The sequence below is a fragment of the Apodemus sylvaticus genome, chromosome 13 (genome assembly GCF_947179515.1).
Source record: "Apodemus sylvaticus chromosome 13, mApoSyl1.1, whole genome shotgun sequence".
Classification (NCBI taxonomy): domain Eukaryota; kingdom Metazoa; phylum Chordata; class Mammalia; order Rodentia; family Muridae; genus Apodemus; species Apodemus sylvaticus.
The window spans coordinates 70,624,140-70,648,438 of NC_067484.1; the positions used below are offsets into that span (position 1 = coordinate 70,624,140).

General features: G+C 44.4%; 1 protein-coding gene across 3 annotated transcripts in view; it reads left to right on the top strand.

Moving 5' to 3' along the window:
* The window catches only part of Sil1 (SIL1 nucleotide exchange factor), a 225,555-nt gene that overhangs the window by 130,748 nt on the left and 70,508 nt on the right, over window positions 1–24,299 (top strand). For all 3 annotated transcript variants that reach the window (XM_052155281.1, XM_052155282.1, XM_052155283.1), the window contains 2 exons: window positions 14,903–15,023; window positions 22,102–22,201. In XM_052155281.1, coding sequence (XP_052011241.1) covers window positions 14,903–15,023; window positions 22,102–22,201 — 221 coding nt within the window. The remainder of the gene's footprint in view (window positions 1–14,902; window positions 15,024–22,101; window positions 22,202–24,299) is intronic.

Below are 24,299 nucleotides of genomic sequence, written 5' to 3' on the forward strand. Positions count from 1 at the left end.
TAAGTGGAAGGGTGAAGGAAGGTACCATGGAGATGATACCTTGTGACGTGTGTACTGTATGGATCCTCATAGGGACGTAAAAGTACACAACAGGTAGGGTGTACATCATCAAACAACAGTTGCAAAGTTCATGTTGGATGCGGAGGATGGGAGGGGGGTGTAGATACCTGAGCAGCTGCTCTGTCGTGTGGAGCAGGTGGCTTGTCAGAAGTGTGTACACCAGCAGGCTTGCTAGACTGCTGTCTCTGTGCCCATTGGACTAGAATATCCCAGCCTCCTTGCCCAGGCTTGGGTGGCCCCCTGCCAGCACTACCCAGTGAGGAGCAGAAAGCTAAAGTGGGGCAGCTGTTTTCTAATCTCTTTGGTTCATTGTTACAAAACTCTCCTGAGCCTGTGGTTGAGCTGAACTTCCTGGAATCATGGAACGTCTCCTATCATGTAAGAAAGCTCGCTCGCATTTAAACTTGCCCGCACTATGTAAGCTGGGCTGCGGGATGTGACCTTCTCTGTTCTTCCATAGGTGTGCTGGCCCGCAGGAGCTGGAGGACTTCTCAGGGTGGCTCGGCTTGGCTTGTTGAGCTTGCTTGTTGCCCTCTCAGCTCAGATATCCTGTAGCTTTCACTGGTATTGATTTTTTCCATAGCCTTATTAAGGCAGTTTGGCATGAAAATACTACAAAAACCATGTGTTCACGTCTACTCTATTGAATTTAAGCAGGTGTTTGTTGGGAACTGTTAACAGTTTGAGCATCTATCATGGCACTACTCTCTGCCTCAGAGCTGGGAAATCTGACAAATCAAGCAAAAACAAGGTAAATGCCATATTGAGAGCTCTTGACGTCAGCTAGACCCATCTCCTGCACATAGTCCTTACTCCTCATGGTGGACTTCATTAACCCTGTCAAACTGATACCATGATGCCCGCTCTGTAGATGGGTCACAGATCATTAGTCCAAGGTGTTAGACTAACAGAGCTGTTAAGTGGCAGAGCGGCGTCTTCATGAGCCGTTCCCTTTGCCGCCTCGGGTGAGCAGTTGCTCAAGTCATCTATGTGGCTCCGTGCTGCAGCTCTGCCTGGGGAAACAAGCAGTGCAGATGGGAAGAAAGCATTACACTGTTTAGCTCTCAATACCCATGGTCCAAACTGTTAATAAAAAGCAGCAAACTAGGATTATCCCCCCAACACACACCTACACCCACCCCCACACATACACACACCCACATACACACACACACACACACACACACACACACACACACACACACACTCACTCTTTCTCTCTCATAGGTGAAGGAAGGCTGTTTATTGGCTTCATTTTGTTGTTCAAGGTTCCTACAATGGGAAGGCGTAGAAATTGGAGACCAGCTTTTTGCGGCTGTCTTTTCTACACTGTACCTGTTGTTCCACCTTCCTTCCTCTTACTCTGGTTTGTACCCCAGGAAGCTGGGAGCGGGGATACTATCTTTTGTGGATAATCTAAGGAAAAATTCTCCTCTAGGAACTATGCCCCTCCAGCCCCCCTATGGGTCGCCTTATTTTGCACTGCTGAGAACATACAAGCAGAGGGCCTGGGGAGACTCTTGTGGTAGAGGAATTGCAGAGGTCAGGGGCACTTGGTACTATTTTGAGATAATTCCTAGAACCATGTTTGCGCATGGAAGTAACAAGTGCTATAAAGAGAACAAACCGTGTTAATTATGAAGGCATGATCTCTGGGGATTGATGTAGTGGGGGGAAGAAAGAGATTCAGAATTAAATCTCCATACCTTGGCACTTTGGTCTTTTAACCTTCTTATTAAATTATGATTTCTCCTTTAGGAAAACAAATGAGGACAAAACACATGTTTAGAATGCAGCCTTTGTGTTTCGCATTTGATGATAAGCAGGTTTAGTACTATTTGGTTTGAAGTCAACCTGTGTTTAAAGTGTCAATTAACCAATAAATATTATGAGAAACAAGAGTCAGAAATGGTTGTGTCACTTCTGCTAATGAGCTGCTAATGAAATTGTGCCTGGGTGGGAAAGGCATGCACTGTGGAGTCCTCAGAGTCTCCTCGGAAAATGAGCAACTGCAAGACCCAGACCCCACCCGAGAGACAGACACACTTGACTCCTTCACTCCCAGGTTGTCAGGTTTTCAACTCATGATGAAGCAAAGCTTGTTGCTCCAGTTCAGTTGTGGTAGGAATTTTTAAATGGTCTTTATTTTACTGGATAGGTTAGAAGCAGGCTTAGAGGGCAGAAAGAGCTGTACTTGTATAGCTGAGTCCCCATGCCTGGGTCCATGGGCAATTCTTCTCCTTTTCTTCTAATTTTCTCTTTAACTCTGACACTCCATGTCTCCCCCTCCCCCTCACTCCCTCTTTCCATTCTCCTCTCCAGTGAAGTCTGAGTAAGTTCAGGATACTGTAAAAATGAGGCAACAAGGGGTGGATGGGGCATGTACCTTACAAAGAGATATAGCAGTAAATGATAAACACTACCAGGAAACTAGGTACCCACCATGAGTATAAAAGCCCATGTGCCCAGCTTACGGGCTCTGAGGCACATGCTAGTCTTGCTTGCCTGGTCTGGTGAGGTAAGAAAGGGAAGAGATGAAAGCTCAGGCAGTGAACTGGCTAGGAACTAAGTACAGGTGCATTATGAGTGACTTTGCCTTTTTCATCTCCTTCTCCTTTGTTTTACCCCTGAAATTATTAAATGTGGGGCTGACGCAGAGCATTGTTGTGTGTACTTAAGAGTCCTTGTGTGGCAATGCACTGGAACAGTGGTGGAACTCCTTGCTTTTCTGGGCCTTATTGCTGCTCAGTCTTCTCATTCCACATCCATTCCCCATGTTGAGGCTCTGTTGTGTCTGAGCGGACAGTGAAAATAGGTAGATGACCTTTTGCTCCTTGAGATCTCCCAGCTTACATGCTGAGAACTCTAGGTACATCAGCATGTTCAGACATTGCCTTCAGGAAATCATTCTTTAGATCTGGGATTTTAGGTGTCCTTATCTCTCTCTCCCATGTATTTACTAGATCTCAGTAGCCTAGATTGGTCTTGTTTATGGGTATGTTCTTTCTGGTAGGTACCAATACAAATGCCCTGGAGCATAACAGAAGGAATGCTCAGAAAACATTAGGGTCTTGCTTAGGCTTTGGTTCACTGGCTAGCTAGTGGTAGAGAGATGATCTTGCTATGTTCAGTTATACTTAGTAGAGCCCTTGACATGAAGCCTATTTCAGGCACTTGTGTCCTACCGGGAATCTTGTCATTGTTGCTGCCACTGCCACCGTATGTGTAGTGTACTGGTGTGTTTGTGGCTGGGTGTGCCATTTGTACCCATAAGGAGACCAATTCTGTTTCTTCCTCTATTGGTTTTCACCTCGTTTTTTTGAGACAAAGTCTCTCACTGAACCTAGAGTTAACGCTTTGGTTAGATTGGCTGGCCCGTGGTCCTCCAGAATCCTCCTCTCTCTCCCCCTGCCAATGCTGGGGTCACAGCAACCATCACCACTCCCAGCTTTTTATGTAAGTGCTAGAGTCCAAACTCAGGGAATCATATGTGCACAGCAAGCCCTTTACCCATGAAGCCATTTCCCAGCCCCAACAGGAAATGTTCTAAGTAACTTATATAGTATTTGTCCTTAGAGATTGTATTAGTGAGAGTTACAGAACTGTTAGAATGAACGTCCCGTTATATGGATTGCCAGGAAAAGGTGTGACCCCCATTTAGGGAAGATCTACTGACCTCGAATGATCCCAGATTTAAGGCGGGTCTCCCAACCCTAAATAATCCAGTTGACTAAACTGTGTGCCCAGCAACTTGGATTTCAGGTTAGTTCCAGATGTAGTCAAGTTAACAAGCAAGCAAAGTATCCTAAGAGCTGCTTGCCTTTGTGAATTCTGTGATTGTTGAGCCTGGAGACTCCCTGCCACCTGCCTGCTGTGCTCCTGGATAGGAGACATTAATTTGGGCACAGCAGTAAGGTTTTGGAGATTTTTTTCTAGGAAAATCATGAGTGTTGGTGGGAAAGCTCTTTCAGGGGCTTTACTGCAACCCAGAGAGCTCTGCTAACACCGAAGCCACCTCAGAGAGCCCTTGTAAGGCCTCATGCAGAGTCTAGATTCTATGACTCGGATTACAGAAAAAATATCAGTTTGGTGATATTTTTTATTTTACTTGGTTTGTCATTGTTTAGTCCTTAAAAAAAAATGTGTCAGTATAATCACAACCCAGACTATCTCATTAAGTGTTTGTTGTTTCAAAAAAAAAAGTTTGCAATTCATTTTAAAAACAACAGCACAAAGAACAGTTCAGGGTTCAGTGCCCAAGAGATCTGTGCAGTCTTCAGTAACTTGTTCAGCGTGTTCCTTGGAGTCAGAGATGCTCATCTGTGTGCAGCCAGAGACCTTGCCAGGGCTTGTGCGGAGTTTGAATAAAAAGGCAAAGCAAGAGGAGAGGTTGTGGTAGTCATGGCAACCAGGCCTGGGCTGTCTCAGGGCTGACCAGCCCTTGTTAGAGAGTTGGTGGCAGGGGAAGCATGCAGTGTTACTTCCCATGACATATTCTTTCTATTCCTTTCTGTCTGGTGTGGCAGAAGGCCTACTGTGTGCCCTAGAGCTGAGCCAGAGCTGTGGGCCCACCTAATTGGTCCCTGCTCTTCAGAAATTCAGTTATTTAATGAGACGATTTTACTCTTAATATATACTTGCAGAACAAAGTCTGTGTTTCATCTGGATTGACATTTATCTTTTGGGGACTTTGGGTTACTTTCCTGAAGTACATTTTATTTCTTCTGAACACGGACTAGTTCTTTCTCATTTATCCTCTACAAAGAGACAAACATTAGAGGAAGCAGTTTCTTTTTATTTGATAGCTGAAGATGCAAAGACTCAGAAAGATTTTACTAATTTCACTGGCTGCCAAAGATGTACACGCCTGGGTAGCAGAGTACCAGGCCCGTGGTAGCATGTGTCTTGTCACAGGTGGTCAGTTGTCTTTTTACAATGCATGGCTTATTGTTCACACACCAATGAAATGGAAACAACACGCAGCAAGTGAATTTAACAACTGAACAGTCTCACACTAAGAGACATACTCCGCTACCAACACTGAAGGCAGGATTCTCTTGTGGTAGGTCAAAAGCCCAATTTTCAGCTGCTTAGTGGGTCACCTTGTCTATATGTACTGGTGTGTGTGTGTAGGGAGGGGTCCTTGCAATCAAGTTCCTTGAGCAAGAAGGAAGCTATCTGATCAAAGCCTCAATTGTGCTCAGCCAGGTCAACTAGAGTCCCAGGCACGCAAAAGTCACAAGGTCAGAGCCTGGCCAATGGTGGGCTGGTATGAGATAGACTTACTGGAATGACCCCTTGTGCCCTTTTGTTGCTAAAGTGTGTGCCTGTGTGCCCTGAGTTATAGCGGGGACCAGCATGTGGGAGCTTCCTGGAGTCTGGGTCGTCAGGGCCAGTAGAGGCATGTCTTGTGGTGGTGGTTTTGGTCCCTGCTTCTGACTGGGGCAGGCAGTGGCTCCCAGGCATGGCTCTTCCTTGATGTCAGCATGTTCTGACATCAGGATAATGAGCTCGGGACCTCCATCTTCTCTCCTCATCCTTTCCTCCTCTTCCTTTGTTGTTGTAAGTGTTCCTGATATGCAGCCCGTGGGGCCACCCTTATAGCTTTATGCCTCTGTATCCAGGTTTAACTAGAAGTCCCTGCAGTGGAGAATCTCTTAGCAGGAGACCACAGATGATACATACCTCTTCCCTCATGAAGCCACAAACAGCAAAGTGTCTGCTGGCAGGCAAGCAGGCACGAGAACATCCACTTTAGCTGGTACTGTGTCTGTGGAGGCTGGGCAGCCAGGTGACGCCACAGCCTTATAGTCTGAGGAAGTCCCTGCAGTTGTGAGTCCATGAGGGACAAATTTAAATCACTGGGTCCTAGGAAGGGCTAGGACAAATACTGTGTCAGACAACATTTGTTAATGGGTGAAATGTATCTTTTCCAGCAGTGACAAATTGGCACCTGTGGACTGAATTCTATTTATAGTTATGTTTTGTTTAGCTTTCAGATGTGCAAATTTGATCCATGTGGAAGGGGTGCTTTTCACAGGCCCCACCAGTCCTTGTGTTGACAGACGACCCTTCTTGTCTCTTTGCCAGCCCTCTCTCCCCTGTGGACAGTTGTCTCCTTCCCCTGGCCTCACCTTTTCCTCTTTGCTCTTCTGCCAGATTCCTCTGTGAAGGTGGGCAGAATACGGGGCAGTTTCTAGTCTATGGTGCTCCCTAGGAAGGCGGGCAAAGTACAGAGGCAGTTTCTAGTCTGTGGTACTCCATGGAGCAGAAGAATTTCCAAAGAAAATTCTGTGGACCAAACTCTACCTTTTATTTTGCTGAGTTAAAAACTTTAGTTTAGAAACAACCAACTACCATCTGTCTTCATCATTATCACATTTTGCAAAAGGACATTTTAATACTAAAACGAATTATTATTAGTTGTTCTTACTTTCCATGTTTCCAAACCATTGGGGTGAGTTGCTGCTGTAAACAAAATCCTTCAAAGCTTGGTGGCTTAAAGCAACAGTAAGTTCTTTTATGTAGCTCTGACTCCGAACTAGCCGTACCTCACATACCCTTCATATACCCACAGAGAAGCAGGTAAAGGAGCCAGGGTAGAGAGGGACGGAACCACAATAGGAATGTAGATACCAACAATGAGCTGCCTGTTATAGATGTAATGATATAACCATGCCATCAAGGCTCAGGAAGAAATGACAACCTGACTGCATAAAGCCAAAGATGAAAGTGCCGCTGTACCTCAGTGCTAGGATCTAGTCTGGTGAATGTGCTTCTCATAAAGATAGCGGTTGACACTAAGATTTTGTTCATAGTATTTTATTGTGCGTATGTGTTAAATGTATTATAAATGTATCACAGATAATGAGAGCCAGGTTTCTGATGGCCAGAGAAATAGTCATAAGACAGAGGGTTTTGTTATGTTAGATTGGAGTCTGTGGTATCAGTAAAAAATGTAAGTTTTGAAATATGTACAGATAAGAGCTGGTGGAATGCTTGTCTATCATGAAACACTGTGTTCAGTCCCTAGCACAACATAAAAGACATCTATGACCTCAGCCCTCAGAAGGAGGGGCAGGAGGACCAGGAGCTCAAGTCATCCTTAGCCCAGGCTACATGAGACCCTATCTCAAAAGTGTGTATACACAGACAGACGGAACTAGAGATGTGTTTGTGTGTGAATTACGTTATATACTGATGAGGGGTCTGTATCCCTTAGAGGTGCAGGAGCAATGGCTCCCTAGAACAAATGAACATTTCTGCCATCAATCTTGGTTTCTAAACACTGTTCCCCAATAAGAAATGAAACTATAAGGTAAACGTGGAACTTCTGGTACCAGGAAGTAAAGAAATATTTAGAAAAAGAAAATGGTGTTGAGGGTGCAGCTGCTTATTAAAATAATGTGAGAGCTGACTAAAGAAGTCCTAATTGTTAAAGCTGAACCAATTGGAGCAGCGGCAACATAATTACTGCTCTTGAGCTGGAGAGATGGCTCTGCAGGCCAGAGGACCAGAGCTCTGATCGCCAGGACCCACAGAAATGGGGGTGAGCATGGTGGCTCTCCTGCAATTGCAGCCTTGGACCTGGAGTAACCCGTCCAGCGGGTCAGTTATTCCAAGGTTCCGAAGGGGTGCTACCTGAGGGTCAAAAGGGGGGAGAGAAGGAAGGAGGCCAAGCACCAAGAAAGACAGTCAGTCTGGGTTATGTCAAAGCCTCGTTTAATGTTCTGGGGTACACAGGTTTTAAGGCTTTCAGGAGGGGCGTACCCCAAGGCAAGGACAAAGAAAGGAAAGGCAATCCTAGCAGTTTCAGCAGGAAGAGATAAGGGTCCTCCGGTGGAGACAACAGGTGTTTGCACAGGCTGGAGCTTGCGGCAGTTATCTCAGGACTTCCTTCCTCCGCAATTACTGGAGTCAGGGGTGTTGACGCCGGCAGGACCATTCTGCAGTTATCTCGAGACAATGGCTAAACCAATGCCCGTGGGAGAGGCTCTTGTTTGCTTATCTCAGGGCCTTTGCCCTGTCAGCCAAAGTGAGGGTCTCTAATGGCTTCCCACACTGGAGGACTGTGTGGGTGGAAGTTTGCATAAGACATCCTCTATACCTTGTTCCTGATTTGTGCTCGTTTGGGGAGGATTAGGAAGTGTGACTTTGCTAAAGAAAGTATATCACCTGGGCTTTGAAGTTTCAAAGGGCCATTTTGAGTTCGCTCTCTCAGGTTTCTGTTTTGTGGTTCCAATTGTGAGGAGTTGGTAGCTTTTTCTGCTGCCACAGTTTCCTTCTGGGAGGGACTCTTCACTTGATCTTAGCCAAAAGGCCGGGAAGCGATGGGAGGGACTCTTATCCCTTTGGAATCATGGACCCCAAATAAATTCTTCTTTTGATAAGTTGCCCTGGACATTGTGTTTTATCATAGCAATAGGAAAGTCACTAATACACAGGGGATTCCCAGTAACTTAGCAAAAGGCAATCCTTGTTTTCGAACTCCGGTTTGAGAGCACCTGGCTTAAGGAATAAGATGGGAGGCAGATTCTGATTATATATATGAGAAGAAGGAAAAAGAATAAAACAAAACTCAGTAACTTCTAGAACTGGCTAGTGGTAACACTGGGGGGGGGGGTTGAAAGTGATCTTTAATTACTTAACACTATTATTTATTTTTCTGTGACTATATAAGATTAACTTTGGGAAAGGGCATTTGGAACATGTAGGAACTGTGCTGTCCTTTTAACCTTATGAACAAATTTTTAAAAAATCTCAAAGTAAATTTCTTCAGTTCAGCGGGTCAATCTTGCTATGGCTAGACGTGGTGTGCCCTCCCTCTAGTCTGTAGTTTGCATCCATGTTGGCTCTGTGGTCCCTGCTCTGTTTCTAGCAGTGACAGGTTTTCTTGGGGTAATGATAGAAACCCAAGGGATAAAAGCCCATTCCAAATGGTACATTTGTTGGTCTCTTGTTAGCCAAGGCATGTCCTAAGCCAAGTCCACTGGAAAGTATACTCTTCCCTGAGTTACTGAGTTAGGAAGCAGTGCAGGGTTACATGGGGTAGCAAAGGGCAGACACTGTTGGTGTTGCAGTCTGTACTGTACCTGGGTCCTGGCCTGTGACAGAAAACAGAGACAGTCTTAGGGGAGGTAAAGCGTGAAGCAGCTATCTTTAGAAATGAAGTCTGTGTGGCCTGGGACCCTAGGTTTGGAATCTGGTTGCAGAGTCAGTGGTGGGTCAGGAGCCCCTGGAGGATTTGGGCTTTATAGGTTTGGGACCCCAGTCTTTTCCCCTGACTCAGCTTCCATCCCAAGCCGCCTCCTTCTCAGGCTGTCTGCTGAGTCTCTGCTCTTTCCCAGTGTGTGCTTGATTTGTTTGCTATTTCTTCTTCCTTTACATAAGCTAAGAGATGCAGGTCAGATCACACTCCAACTTGGCCTGTTTCCCAGCAGGGTGGAACCATTTGAAATGCTGTATTTTCTGTTGCCCTGCAGCTGCTGCCACAACTGGTTTCACAGATTAAGTAAACTGAACCTGTATTTTGAGTCAGTGCTACTGTGCTTCCTCTTGCCCCCTGCGGTGGCTCATGTGAAAAGAGCAATTTTGGAATTTTCTCCAAATAAAATAATTATTCACCTAAGATCCTATTTTCTTCCAGGACTATCATAGCGCAGTCTAGCTGATGTCTGGAACTTATATGTTTATGCTTTCTTTGCCATTTCTGTCTGAGACCAAGATCAGAAAAATTTAAGATCGCAATTGTTAGTATAAGCATTAGTTCTTTACTACCAAGAATAACTCTTAATGTGACTAATTATTATGAATCTAATTGTTCTAGTAAAAATTTGTCAACCAATAAAGTTTTCCCTTTCTTGAGCATTCACTGTATACTGAGCCATGAGGCGTGCCCTAGGAAGAGAGTGATAAACATATAACCGATAAACTTTTAAAACTTATAAATCTGGATCGATCATGGTACATGCCGTAAACCGTGATTGGTAGTGCTATGGAACCATTTGGACAGACAGATCAGGTCTGAGCAATCAGCCGCACAGAGCAGCGAGTGGCCCCTTAGCTAGGCTGAGAGGGTGAGATGGAGGCTGACACCAGACAGAACATTCCAGGCAAGAGAACAACTGGTGATATGGGCCTCTAATGGAGGGACCCTGTTCTCCATGGACGGGGTGCAGGAAAAGGGGACAAGGCTGAAGGGGCTGTCACTGGAGGACCTTACTGACTAGGGTAAGGACTCTCTCTCTCTCTCTCTCTCTCTCTCTCTCTCTCTCTCTCTCTCTCTCTCTCTCCCTCCCTCCCTCCCTCCCTCCTTCCCTCCCTCTCCTTCCCTTGGGGGACGCTGTTGGTAAGTTAAGATAATGTCCAAATGAAAAATGGTAATAGTCTGGACAAAAGCAACTGTGGAAAGTTGGGGAAAATAATTTGTTTTTATTCTTGAGTTTTTTATTTTCCTTTCCCTTTAAATAATTTTTATTAGACAGACAATGGTGGCTCATGCCTTTAATCCCTGCATTTGGGAGGCATAGGCAGGTGGATCTATGCATTTGAAGCCAGCCTGGTCTACAGAGTGAATTCCAGGACAGTTAGGGCTACACAGAGAAACTTGTCTTTAAAAACATAAATAACGTCAGGCGTGGTGGTGCACGCCTGTAGTCTCAGCACTTGGGAGGCAGAGGCAGGCAGATTTCTGAGTTCGAGGCCAGCCTGGTCTACAGAGTGAGTTCCAGGACAGCCAGGGCTACACAGAGAAACCTTGTCTCAAAAAAAAAAAAAAAAAAAACAACCCATAAATAAACACATGCATGCATGCATGCATGCATACATACATACATACATACGTTATTAGACTTATCAGCCAGGCATGAGGTTGCATGCCTTTAGCCCCAGTACTCAAGGCAGAAGCAGGCAAATCTCTGTGAGTTTGAGGTCAGTTACTGTAACTATTCAGTTACAGTTAGTTCCAAATATCCAGAGCTGCATAGTGAGACCTATCTCATAAACTGAGAAAGAGAGAGAGAAAGAGGCAGGGGTTGGAGATGGCAAAGCAGGAGTGCCAGTCCAGGGTGGTCTGGGTTGTTGTACAGCTGTGAATAAACTGTGCTGCTTGTGAGTTTCCAATCTCTGTAGCATACATCTAGAAGGGGTTGTGTTGTTTGTTTTGTTAGTCTGAGATCTCTTTGGGTGACATAGCCTCTCTATGTTCAGAGATGGATGTTAATGAATTACCTGTGAGGAATGGAAGTTGCTACTTCTCTGTTTTTGCCAGAATTTAGCCTCTCTCCTCTTTGGAACCATCTTAGGTCATTAGGATTTTTGTTTGTTTTATTTTTCTTGTGACAGTTTTACTTGGCAACCTATACTGGCTTGGAACTCACCATGAAGCCTGGGCTAGCCTGGGACTTGTGGCAATCCTCCTGCCTCTGCCTCACAAGTGCTGGGATTACAGGTATGTGCCATCGTACTTAACTCATTAGTTTTAATTCTCTGCCCCAGGAAAAGAAATCAGACTTCATGAGAGCAGCAGCACAGGAGCCCCAGTCCTATGGGTCCAGCCTTCCCCGGGCCACGCCCATGCACAGTTTCTGTGAGGAAGCCGCAGCACGTGGGGCCCCTTCCTTGAGGATTCCTTTTCTCCAGTGTGGATCCCAGCCAAAGTTTGTTAGAAAGCTCCTTCAGAGAAGGGTTTCTTGCTCTGACGTGAGCATGCTTTTGTTAGGAGATCATTAGACGGACTGTCAGGTCTGTGTTTTTGCCAGAGTTGCAGTCACTTCTTCCTGCAGCAGAGCGGCAGGCAGGGACAGCATGTCCTAGGGTGGTGTTTCCCTGGCGCCTTGGCTGGAGGCAGAGTGGCCAGAGTAACTCAGAGCCTGCTGCAGCTGCCCTGGTGCTGAGAAAGCTTCACGCTTGCTAGGACAGTCCTCTTTTAGACTCCCGGTGCATGTGGTCATCCCGAGAGAGCTTGTACTATGCTTTTTTCTTATAAGGGATTTTTTTTTTCAGATTGTCACTTCTTATTTAAAGGTCTCACTATGTAGCTCAGGATGTCCTCATATTCACTGCATAGCCAGGCTGTCCTCAAACTCCAAATCCTCCTGCCTTGGGTTCTGAGTATTGGCATTACTACCATTTTGTGTTACTGAATCAAACTCAGTGCCAACATGCAGGCTCTCCTCTGGCAGAGAAAACAGAGGCAAAGTCCAAGTGTCTGGACTGACTTCATCCCTCCCCTCCTTTCCCCTCCCCTCCCCTCTTTCCCTCCCTACCCCCCCTCTCTCCTTCCAGAAAAGTTCTCATTTGTCTACCTCCTGAATTCCAGAATTAGAGATGTGTGTCTACTCCCAGTTTTAGAAGCATCCTCCCCACCCCCAAACAATGGTAACTCAATCGCTGGAAGCAACAACTAGAATCCTAATTTTGTAAACCATATTAAATCTAAATCCTCAGATGGAGGATATGAGCAGGGAGACACTAGCGGCTACATCTTGCCTTCTCTCGCTATCCTTGCCCCTAACTCTCTCCTGCTTTCTCTCTTCCTCTGTTCAACCCAGAAGTCCCACCCACTCACCTAGTGATTGGTCCTTTTATTCATTTGGGGGGTTCTCAAGAAATCTCATGAGTACATGACCTCTTCCTTATTCCTTGTCCAGACAGCCCCTCCCAGGAAAGCAGAATTGATATCCAAATACAGTCATCACCAGGGACATCCACAACACTTCCCCCTTTCTGTTCTAATAAAAATCAAAATTTTTCTCTCAAATATAAATTGAGCACAACTATTACCATTTTGTAATTTATAAAGTACAAGATAGACCTAACACCCAGCCCATCATTTTTGTCAATAAAATAGAACACTGTCATGTAGCCTAACTTAAAAGACTTATAATTCTGCATCTGACTTAAGGCCTGGCTTTAGATACCATTTGAAAGACATCCTCTCAAATGTGTTCTCTCAGTGTTAAATAGCCTGGGTTGGCTATGAGACTGTAAGTAGTCTTTCAATCCCGTCAGAAATCCAAGAATGACCAACATTCTCTGAAGATACAGGAAGCCTAACACAGCTTCCAGAACTGAAACAAGTGTAGAAACGGCTGCCTGCCCACACAGCCCCAGTAAGTCAGGAGTTGGAGCGTCAGTCTTCAGCCTCCTGGCCAGGGTCATCTGGCAGACCTTTGAAAAACAGGAATCATTAAGGGCTAGCCTATGCTGTCTCAGCAAGAACTGATCTGACCTAACCTGTAAACTGTGTCCTTTCAGGAATAGTACAGGTCAAGAAGCATCATCTTTGCTTCAAAAATTTCCAATTTCTAAAAAGCTCCTTCTATGAAATGTTCAATCCTGCAGCCATTGATATTCATCTTTGTGTGGGATGTTATGGTACAGGACTGTAATCCCGTGACTTAGGAACTCCAGGCAAGAGGATCGAGAGTTCAAGGCCAGCCTGGGATACATAGTTAGTTAGTTCTAGTACCTGGCTTACATGGTGAGACTATATATAGTTTAAAAATCATTTTCTTATGCCTGGAAAATATTATTTTTTTAGAAGATTTATTTATTTTATTTATGTGAGTACACTGTCTTCAGACACACCAGAAGAGGGCATCAGATCTTACTACAGATGGTTGTGAGCCACCATGTGGTTGCTGGGAATTGTACTCAGGACCTCTGGAAAACCAGTCAGTGCTCTTAATTGCTGAGCCACCTCTCCAGCCCGAAATATTATTTTTGTATTCCTATAAGCTGCCATGCATGTCTGTTGTGTAGTAGTTGCCTGGTAAATGCATTTTCTGTGAATGATTGAATAGTGAATATAACATCCCATTTGTACTATGTGATATTGCATAGCTGCTTGTAAACTATCCCTGAGTACTTTTGTGCATTCATACACATAGCCCATCCATTCACAACCCGTGTTTCCCCAGCTAATGGATCTGTTTGTTCCTCTGAGATAAGTGGGTGTAGTTTTTTCAGTTTCTCTTAGCTCTGCTACCTGCTTCCTTGGCTTTTTGTGTCTTGCTGCCTTCCAGTAGCTAGCTAGCTATTTATTTATTTATTTATTTATTTATTTTCATTTACTTTTACTCTTTCTTTCTTTCTTTCTTTCTTTCTTTCTTTCTTTCTTTCTTTCTTTCTTTCTATTAATTAATTAATTTTTTGAAACAGGGTTTCTCTGTGTAGCCCTAGAACTAACCAAGCCGGTCTTAAACTCAGAGGTCTCCCTTTGTCTACCTCCCAAGTTCTGGGACTAAAGGCATGCACCACCATGCCCCCTGGAATTCTTTTTCTTATTCATAATTGTTATTGGCCACATATTTTATATACCTTACAGGCTGTAGAAATCCAAAAAGAAGACAAACAGTTCCTGTGATCAGGGAAATGAGATGCAAAAGAGCCGGGTTTTAAAATGAGGATGATGAGCTCCAAAGCTTGCTAGCATGCTGGGACATCTTGGATGCTGTGGGACTGCCTAGGGAGAGGCAGGAAGGGTGTGGCAGAAAGAGACAATAAAGTCTCAATGTCTGGATGGTGAGTTGAGGAGTTAAGCACCTTTTAACTCATTAGCCAGAGCCACAGAAGACACAAAGAAGACATGATCATCACATTCTAATAAGCAGATGTTGATCTTTAGATTATGACTACCCTGCCTTGGGTCTTACAGATTCTGTTATAACAGTAAACGGAATCAGTGTGAACAGTGTGGGAGTCAGAGGGAGAGCGTTGGGTTAAGACGGTAAACTGGACACGGTGCTCTGATGTTCAGGAAGTGCTCAGTCCTGAGGGTGTCAGCCAGCTATTCCACCCGTGTCCTACCCCGTGCAACTGCTCTCTTCTTGACTTTCAGGTCAGGCTGTTCCTGCAGGATCCCATGTGCGCATGAACCTACAGACCGGAGTAAACGAGGTGAAGCTCCAACGAGAAGACAAATTCCAAAATAATTTGAAAGGATTTAAAAGAGGCAGAAGGTAGTGTATTGCTCTGAGCACTGAGAGGCTGAGTGACTGCACTGATTTGGAAATGCTGGCAGTGCCACCCAAATTCATGAGTGGCGAGCTTGGGTTTGCTTGTTTTTTGTTTTTTTTGTTTTTTGTTTTTGTTTTTGTTTTGTTTTGTTTTTTGAGACAGGATTTTTTCTGTGTAGCCCTGGTTATCCTGGGACTCACTCTATAGATCAGGCTGGTCTCAACCTCAAAGATATGCCTTTGTCTACCAAGTGCTGGGAATAAAGGCATATGTTACCATGACTAGCTATGTGCATTATAATTTTTACTTAAGATTTAACAGTATAGAATTTGTGATAAAATTATCAGGGTTTTGTGGACGTTTACCTCCACAATCTTTGAAAAGAAATGTCTTGCAAAGAAAATAGATCCTTTAAAAAAGGCTCTAGGAGGAATGCTTAACCTTCTTTAAAAGAGAAGCTGTTTCCCCAGTCCTTTAAAAGCACCCATTTGAATCCCAACAATTAATGTGCTGATTACAGATGAGTCATCTATTCATTAAAACAGGCCTGTTAGGCCTTCTGCTTTGCACTGATACTTCCTTGGTGAACAATAAAATTGCCTTTAAAGTCTTTAATTCAGACTAACTTTTCCTCTTGTTAGTCAGTGTTAAAATAGGCTTTCTCATGGCGTGTGAGTAGAAGCCAACATTCCCCATGGTTATAGGTTTCCTAACTTTTTAATAACCAGTTTGAGGGATTTGATTTTAGACAATTAACAGTTTCTATTTTTCCTCTTAATTGCCTTGAATTAACAAGGCTTTTTTGCTTGGTGTTTCCTAAATGAGAGGAAAGGATTTCTAGACCCTTTTTCTTGATGCACCTGACCAAAGGTCATGTGTTTGTTTAGTCAAGTGGCACTCACCCCACAGAGCAGCATGACAAATTTGGGCAGTTTTTACAGTTAGAAAATTCTAATTTATGTTACGATGGAGTCATTTGTTGTCATCCCTAACTGGGCAAGTTCTTTCTTCTTCCTCATCTCTGTATTTGGCCTGTACTTGCAGTTGTCCAAATCATACAGTTGTTCCTGTCTCACAGTCATATAAGAATAATCAGATATAATTCCACAGCCATGCTAACCTTTTCCTATCTCCAGAAGGCATCATGCACATAAGCGTCAGTGAGTCAAGGTACTTTGAACTCTTCTCTCACATGCAGTCCAATTCTTATTTTTTAATGAAAAAGCCAACCTCCAATGTCTTAAGACTACTGACCTAAGAACTTGAATAATTTAGAGCTGTTGGTTTGTTGCTTTGTACATGCTCTCCACCCTGCCAACTGCAGGTCTACAGTAGGAGCACTCATTGGGTTGCCCTTGCTCCTTGAGAGCAAAAGCCTTCCATGTAGGGTGTAGAGACACCACAAGGAGACACACTTGTTCCTACTTTTCCTCTTTCCTTTTCTCTTTTGGACTGTTTCTGAGAGCGATAGCATTGCCCTAGGATGGCCTCTAGGATATGCCGGACATTTCCTCTTCTCTCTCAGCTGTTACAGCTTTTCTGTCAGAGCCTCCCCATACCCTCCTCCAGTTCTACTTCACAGTATCTTCCTGGCTGTTCAGCAGTGGCCTGGGAACAGAGGCTTAAGAGCCAGCATCCAGAGAGCAGCACAGTTATTTGGTTATCTGATGGTTTGGTTATCTGGTGTGCTTTGGAAGACAAGGCTTGCAGCTTTCTATCAGATCTCAGGTGAGTCAGTAAACCACTGTGCTGGAGAGAAATGCGGAGCCAAGGCTGTCCACTAGTCCCGCTGGCTAGGTTGCTACTTAGAGCTACGATGCTGTGGGCTCTAGGCCTGTGCAGAGAGAGACCCTGCCTTGGGGTTGTCTCAGAGAGTGCTCTTGGCACTGCCTGGCTTCAAGCATATTTTTAGGCATAAAAAATGGAAAAGTTTTATTTTATATCCTGTCAGAGTCTTCATAGAACAAACATCTCTTTGCTTTGGAATCTTCTTTGAAACCTCCTTCTACATTAGAGGAAGGAAAGACAATCTTTACTGCATCTGAGTTGTACCATCTTGGGTTGGCTATTTGCCATGCTGTGTATGGTGCAGTGGTGTAGAGAGGTGCCGGTGGCAAACTGTTTCCTGCTGCACTGATTGATTTCACAAGACTGTGGAGTGCCTGTGCGGCAGGCACTGGGAGGCAGTAAGAAGCAGGTGCGGTAGTCGCCTCCATAAGGTGAGTGGAGGCCTTGTGCAGGTTGGCAGGCAGACAACCACGAACATAAACATATGAGTAAGATCATTATAAATTATAATAAGTTCTAGGGAAGAGATGAGCCAAGGTAATGAGTCTCTGCAGGAGACCATGTTAGATAGGGTGATCTGGGAAGGAAAGAGAATTTAAATCCTACAAAGAATTAGGTCTGTAAGTCTAGGAATTATAGCATTTCAGACAGGTGGCACAAAAGGGACCCGAGATTTGTCAGGTTTTTGAAACAGGGAAATGATTCGAGACACAGGAGATGAGAATGGAGAGGGGATGCACGTGAAGTAGTTTAGTGTGGAACATTAGGGAGCATTCCGGAGGGTCTCAGTTCACCTGTAATTGTAGTAGAATGGACCAGAGCATTTAGGCTAGCTTAAGAAAGAACTGGAGTATCTGGATAAGATACTACAAATAGGGAAAGAAGAAGCAAAGCCCAGCAGCCTGCCATTTCAGTAGATCAGACAAGACAGTGGTGACTAGTCCAGGGTTTCCTACTGGAGAGTCCTGGGTGAATTTAGACAGTTTAGAAGTGCAGCGGAAAGAACTTGCTGAAGAGTTGGGTGTAGAGATGGAAGAATGTGAAGACGATTCAGAAAGGCCTAATTTGGGGTTGAGCCCCTGGGTGCTCAGAGATGTTATTTTTTTGAAATAGAAATGTAACAGTTGGGCCAATTTTTTTTAGAGATAAGTATCATGAATGATGCCTTTATTAAATAAATAAGGTTGAGGTATTTGAGACTCACTTGATGGGCTAGCTGGCAGGCTCAGAGGTAAAGGCACTTCCAGCCAAGTCTGAAAACCTGAGTTTTACCCTCAGGGATAGCCAGCACGGTGGAAGGACAGAACCAGAGAACCCTGAGGAGTGTCCTCTGACGGCCACATGCATGACACACACCAAACCTGCACCAGAAGTCACAACGGCAGAGCCAGAGAAGGAGGTGAATAACTCGCCAGTTCACCCCAGTGTGAGCAAGCACTGAGAGAAATAAGGAATTTCTTGTTTGGGCTCCAAGTTTCAGAAGTGTCACACCACCATGGCAGGAAGAAGCAGCCCCCAGGACATGCCTCTCTCACAGTGGCCCTCTTTCTTGAACTAGGACCTACCTTCTATTCCATCACCTCTTCCCGAATGCCATTGTATTATTAATCCATCAGGAATTTAAGCCCTCCCTCCTGATCTAATTGCCACTAAAAATTCCTTTTCTGATACACTCAAGAGTTATGCTTTATAAATCCCCTAGGTATTTCTTCATGAAATCAAGTTTAAAATTAATCATGAAAATCAAGATTAGCCGGGCAGTGGTAGCGCACGCCTGTAATCCCAGCACTCTGGGAGGCAGAGGCAGGTGGATTTCCGAGTTCGAGACGAGTATGGTCTACAGAGTGAGTTCCAGGACAGCCAGGGCTGTACAGAGAAACCCTGTCTCAAAAAACCCAAATCCAAAAAAAACAAAAAAAAAAAAAAGAAAAAAAGAAAATCAAGATTAATCCTAGCATGTCATTGCATAAGATTCTGCTGTTTTAAGGGAGGGGATTGAGTTAAAGCGTGGGCATCACTGTCAGAAATATTTTAATGCCTCTAGAGATAGCAAAAAGAAGGTTCTTCAGGACCTGACTATGAGGCATTCCAGCGTGTAGGGTTTAGGTAGGATATGAGGAGGAGTGGAGAGTCTGAGGAGCATAGGAAATAGCCAGGAGCGTTAGGAGAGGGAGGGGCAGACTGTGCGCATGCCACTGGGTGTTGGAGGAACATAAAGATTTATCAGTCATTGGTAATTAACTATAATGAGCAACACTGGACAACTGTGGGGCAGGGGGATGTAGCTTAGTTGTTAGAGTGCTTGCCTATATGCATGAAAGTTGTGGGACCCTCGATAGCACAACATAAAACCAGGATTAGAAGTTCAGGACCACACTCAGGGCTTCATGGCATGTTTGAGCCTGGCTTGGGATATGAGACCTTGTCCCCCTACCCCAAAATAACAACAAAAACAGAACAGTATTAGCAGCACAATAAGAACAGAATCGACATTAGAGCAAATAATAATGTAAAAAGGAAAAAATAATGAAAAAGAAGACAGCCTTCAGGAGGTAAAGATACAAGATAACTTCAAGTCTAGCTTAGAGGCCAGCCTTGTCTAAGTTTCATAGTGAGGCTCCTTGACTTTTGTTTTGTTTTGGCTGTTCTGGAACTTGCAATGTAGACCAGGTTGACCTCTGCCTCTCATGTGCTGGGCAAGAATTTGATGCAAGGCAAAATGGGATTTTTTTTTTTTTTGACAAGTAGAAAAGGAGGACGAGGAAGAGGAGGAGGAGGAGGAAGAGGAGGAAGAGGAAGAGGAGGAAGAAGAAGAAAAGAAGAAGAAGAAGAAGAAGAAGAAGAAGAAGAAGAAGAAGAAGAAGAAGAAGAAGAAGAAGAAGAAGAAGAAGAAGAAGAAGAAGAAGAATCTGTTCCTCCTACAATCTTCCTGAATCCTTAGCTCCCCCATCCCATGGATGGGGACAGGGCAGTGTTACCTTCATGCACTTGGCAGTGGAGAGAGAACCTAATCTCTTACTTTGAGTGATTATGCTAATCACTTGAATGAAATACACCTTTAAAGGAGTAGCCCACTGTTGACACAAGAATGAGTTAGTGCTCAGGAAATGGGAGTGGTTGGCTATAATTAGTTGGAGTTAAGATTTAGAGAAAAACAAGCATTAACCTTGGAACCCTAAAGATTCTATGATGAACCGAGTTGGAATGAGGAGAGCCCTGAGCACACATCTGTGTGATGGAGGGTGAGACCTGATGGGGCCTGCGATAGAGCCTCGCAGCAGCCAGTCCTTTGGCATGTCTGCTCAGTCCTGTTGGCCCAGCTCCTAAGCAGTCCATGTGGTGGAGGCTAGGCTGTGCGCATGCGCGGCAGCTGGGCAGTGTGGCTCTGTGATCAGTCCTGCACGCACCACCCACCCTGCTCCACCACAGTGCCCAAGAAGATGGTTAGCGTGCATGAGTGGCAAAGGGGTAGCCCAATGCCACTCCACAAGGCTGTTGGCCAAGCTTGCCCTTGCTGAAGTGGACGTGAAGTAGGGGGAAAACTGTAGGAAGGGATAAATCATCGGACTAAAAAAGTACAAATGAGGGAATTGGGGAGCAAACACCAAACAAGCTGAAGTGGCTGAGCAGCAAACTACATATCTGCCTGCCGAAGAAATCCAGAGGAAAGTGAAAACCAGAGTCTGCCTCCAAAGTAGAAGAGAGACAAGCCATGCCCAACTGGCTGTGCATCATGTCTCTCAGTGGTCCCTGCTCTATTCCTGTGCAATCCAGAGGATGTTTTATCAACTAGTTTGCAAATGAGAGTTTTTTAGTAGCTTTGAAAACACTTTTAAAAGGTGAGGGGAAATCCTACCTCATCCTATTTTTTAAGTGTAAATGATTTTCTAAGAGATTAAATCATTTGCTGCTTGATGATAGTGATGGTGATTGATGGATGATGATGATGATACAACCAGAAAACACCAGGATACTGAGTCAGGAGAGGCTATGATTGTCTGGGGGGGTCACTAACGTTACATAGAGGGGGTATCCTACAATACATAGCATACCAAACATTAATTTGGAATCTTAGTCATGCATTTGTGTCTGGAATATTTTAAGATTTGTTAATGGTCTTGTGTTTCTAGTAGAACCATGTACTAAAAATCACTCCTTTCTTGCTCCTCACTCTCTCATAGACTGTAATGTCTCTAGCCTGAGAAGTTCAAATTTTATTACAGTTGTGATAATGTGCTATGAATGATGGAAAATTTGAATGTACTGTATGTGGCACGAAATTGTGAGCCTGTGAAACTGGGGATTATGAGTGTTTGGTTGTTATGTGAGGTCTTAGGGGAAAACCTGCCAAGTTTGCTGCTGGAATATTACTGGACTAAGTTAAAAGAGAACCAGGCAGAGGCAGAGGCAGGAGAATCTCTATGAGTTCAAGGCCAGCCTGGTCTTCAAAGCGAGTTCAGGACAGCCAGGACTGGTTATACTGAGAAACCCTGTCTTCTTGTGTGTGTGTGTGTGTGTGTGTGTGTGTGTGTGTGAAAAATTGGAATGTCTGTGCACCCTGCCTCTCAACCAATACAATCTCAGTTGTGAATGAACAAAAAGTCAACTGTCTTTAACTTGATGACAGCTGCAATCTGGCTGTGTCAGTGCACTCCCATTTGTCTGCCCAGCTCCTGCTCTTGCCTCTCTGTTCACTTGAATGAACTGAGTCTTCATCCTACTCCGAGGTCCTACTCCGAGGTCCTACTCCAGACCTACTCCGAGGTCCTACTCCAGACCTACTCCGAGGTCTCTCAAATCTGTTCCTTGTCAGATTGGCATACACTTCTGTGCTCAAACATTGGCTTGATTAATGTGTGAATCTACCCATTTCATTAAGACAAGTTGGTTTGTTAAATCAAGTCTGGAACATTTTGGAAGTCGCAGGTCCCTGTTGCTCTGCTTCCCTGAAGATTATAGATGAGAATGCCTCTTACTCCCGTGTCTTAATTCTTTGCTTCCCAGGGCACTGCTAAGACATGTGCTTCTGCCCAGAGTAGGCCAGAAGCCTTTCCAGGGTCAGCCTCTTTTTGCACATGCTTTTTCCTCCTGTCTCATGGAAATATCAACAACATACTCATTGGGCTTCAATTACAGTTAACCTGTTGGATCCTTGCTGCTCTGAGGCAGAGGCTTGACAGTATAGTAAGAGTTAGAACTGGCCTGGCCACTCTCTCTGGGTGCCAGTCACCCATAACTACTGTCTGACTTGGAGAAGTGCACCCTTCTGACTCTCAGCTTCTCTGTGGACAGGCTGGACATCAACACCAACACATACACATCTCAGGACCTCAAGAGTGCACTGGCCAAATTCAAGGAGGGGACGGAGATGGACAATTCAAAGGATGAACTGGTATGTGACGTTCTTTCTAGATAGGTTTTGCCAGGAGAGAATGGTTGTACCTAGAAGTCACTTATGACAAATTGAAACCCTTTATATGCTATTTTTAAAAACTTCACAGAGCATTTCTGGTTTTGTTTTTGGGTGTTTGCTTTGGGTTAGGATCCAGTGTTCTGCTTGTTTGGAGGAATTGTGGAACACAGGAGATTATTACCTAGAGCCCACTTAACAATGAGATACAATACAAATCTCTGCTTTTGTTTTTGTTTTCTAAATAGGGATCAGTGGAGAGATGGCTCAGTAGTTAAAAGCACCATGTTGCTCTTGCAGATGGCCTGGGTTCAGTTTTCAACATGACATGACTGCTAACAACTGTTTTTAACTCCAGTTCTGTGAGGTCTGATGCCACCTTCTGGCCTCTGTTAGGCAGTGCACACATGTGATACATAGACATGCTTGCAGATAAAACTCTCATGCACATAAAATACAAACAAACCTTAATATTTTTTTTCAAATAAGAAGGCAGATGAGAGATGAAGAAGCCTGGATCTTGGTCTTTTTTAAAGGTAGCAAATGTATTCTTTTGGGGGCCTCTGGTTTTTTTTTTTTTTAATCATTGAATCTGGATAGATCAAGAGGATGACTGCAGTTTCCCTAGCCTGAAATTTTCACACAGGCTAATGTATAAGAGGGAGAGCAGGAGGATTTGTGCCCTAACTTCTGGGAGAGCTCACTGATACTTCTGGGAGAGCTTATATGAGGACGAAGTACTACTCCGAGGTGAACCTTGAGTTCACAGAATACCCAGGGAGTGTTACAAAGCACTTCTGTGTATTCCCAGCAGAGTCCTGATGGTCCTGAAAGAATCTTTGACAGCTGCTCCGTAATTCAGGTTCTCCCTTCCTCTGTCTTCTCCCTGTCCCTCTGCCCTGCCCTGCCCTGCCCTGCCCTGCCCTGCCCTGCCCTGCCCTGCCTCCTGGCTCTTTCCCTTGAACTCTGGGAGAATCTTAAAAGGGCAGCATTAGGCTCATGGCAGTTTGTATGTTAGTTCAAAATGTTCCTTCAGACTTAAACATGTTTTAAACTACATTTATATATTTATGATGTGGGGTTATAGGTGGTACATGCTACAGTGCACAGATCGAGAACACTTTAGGAGGACTGTTTTCTCTTTCTACCATGTGAGTCCTAGGAATCATTTAGATTTCTATTTAGAAGAGTTTCTGAGGCTAATGAATCTTTAGAGTGGAGCTAGTGTTGACCTTTTTAAGACATATTAGAGCCAGATGTAATGACACACACCTGTAATCTCAATACTCAGGAGGCTGAGGCAAAAGATTATGTTGCTATGTTACCTAATAATATTTATCCTTGGGATTCAGTGAGGCTGCCAGCTGTTACCCTTTCAATACATCTAACAAAACTGACCACAAACTAATTCAGAATGTCCATCTTCTCAGATGTCAAAAAGTCAATATATTGATCAGTAGAACTTGACATAGAAGTCAGCAAGGGCCTCATGTATCTGAAAACACTTCAGGATTCATAGGACCAACAGCAGTCAAGACGGAGATATTTACAAATGAAATATGAGGTACCCAAGCAAGCTGACTACACAAGTAACCCTAGTGCTATAATCTCAGCAGTCTAGAGGCTAAAGCAGGAAGATTGGAGCTCTAGGCTCTCCAGGACTACATAACAAATTTTCAGGTCTACTTGGGCTGTATAGAGACTGTGGCAAGTAACCAAGCCACACCAATACAAACCCCCAGAACCTTCCAGTTTTCAATTATCAAAGTCACGTGTCCATCATAGTGAGAATGCATGTTAGAAGGGAGGGTGGGGTTGGCCCAGTGGTGAGGAGTGCTTGTCGCTCTTGCAGAGGACCCTGCTTTGATCCCCAGCATCCACATGGTTGGTTGCCCATAGCCTTTTGTAACTGCAGACCCAAGGGATTCAGGGGCCTCTTCTGCGCTCTGTGGGCACCAGGCACACATATGGTGCACATGCACACATACAGCAGAGACTCACATACATGAAACAATAAAATGTATGAGTCTAAAAGTAAAGAAGGAAGGGGCAGGATGACAGCTGCAGCCCGTGAAAGGTT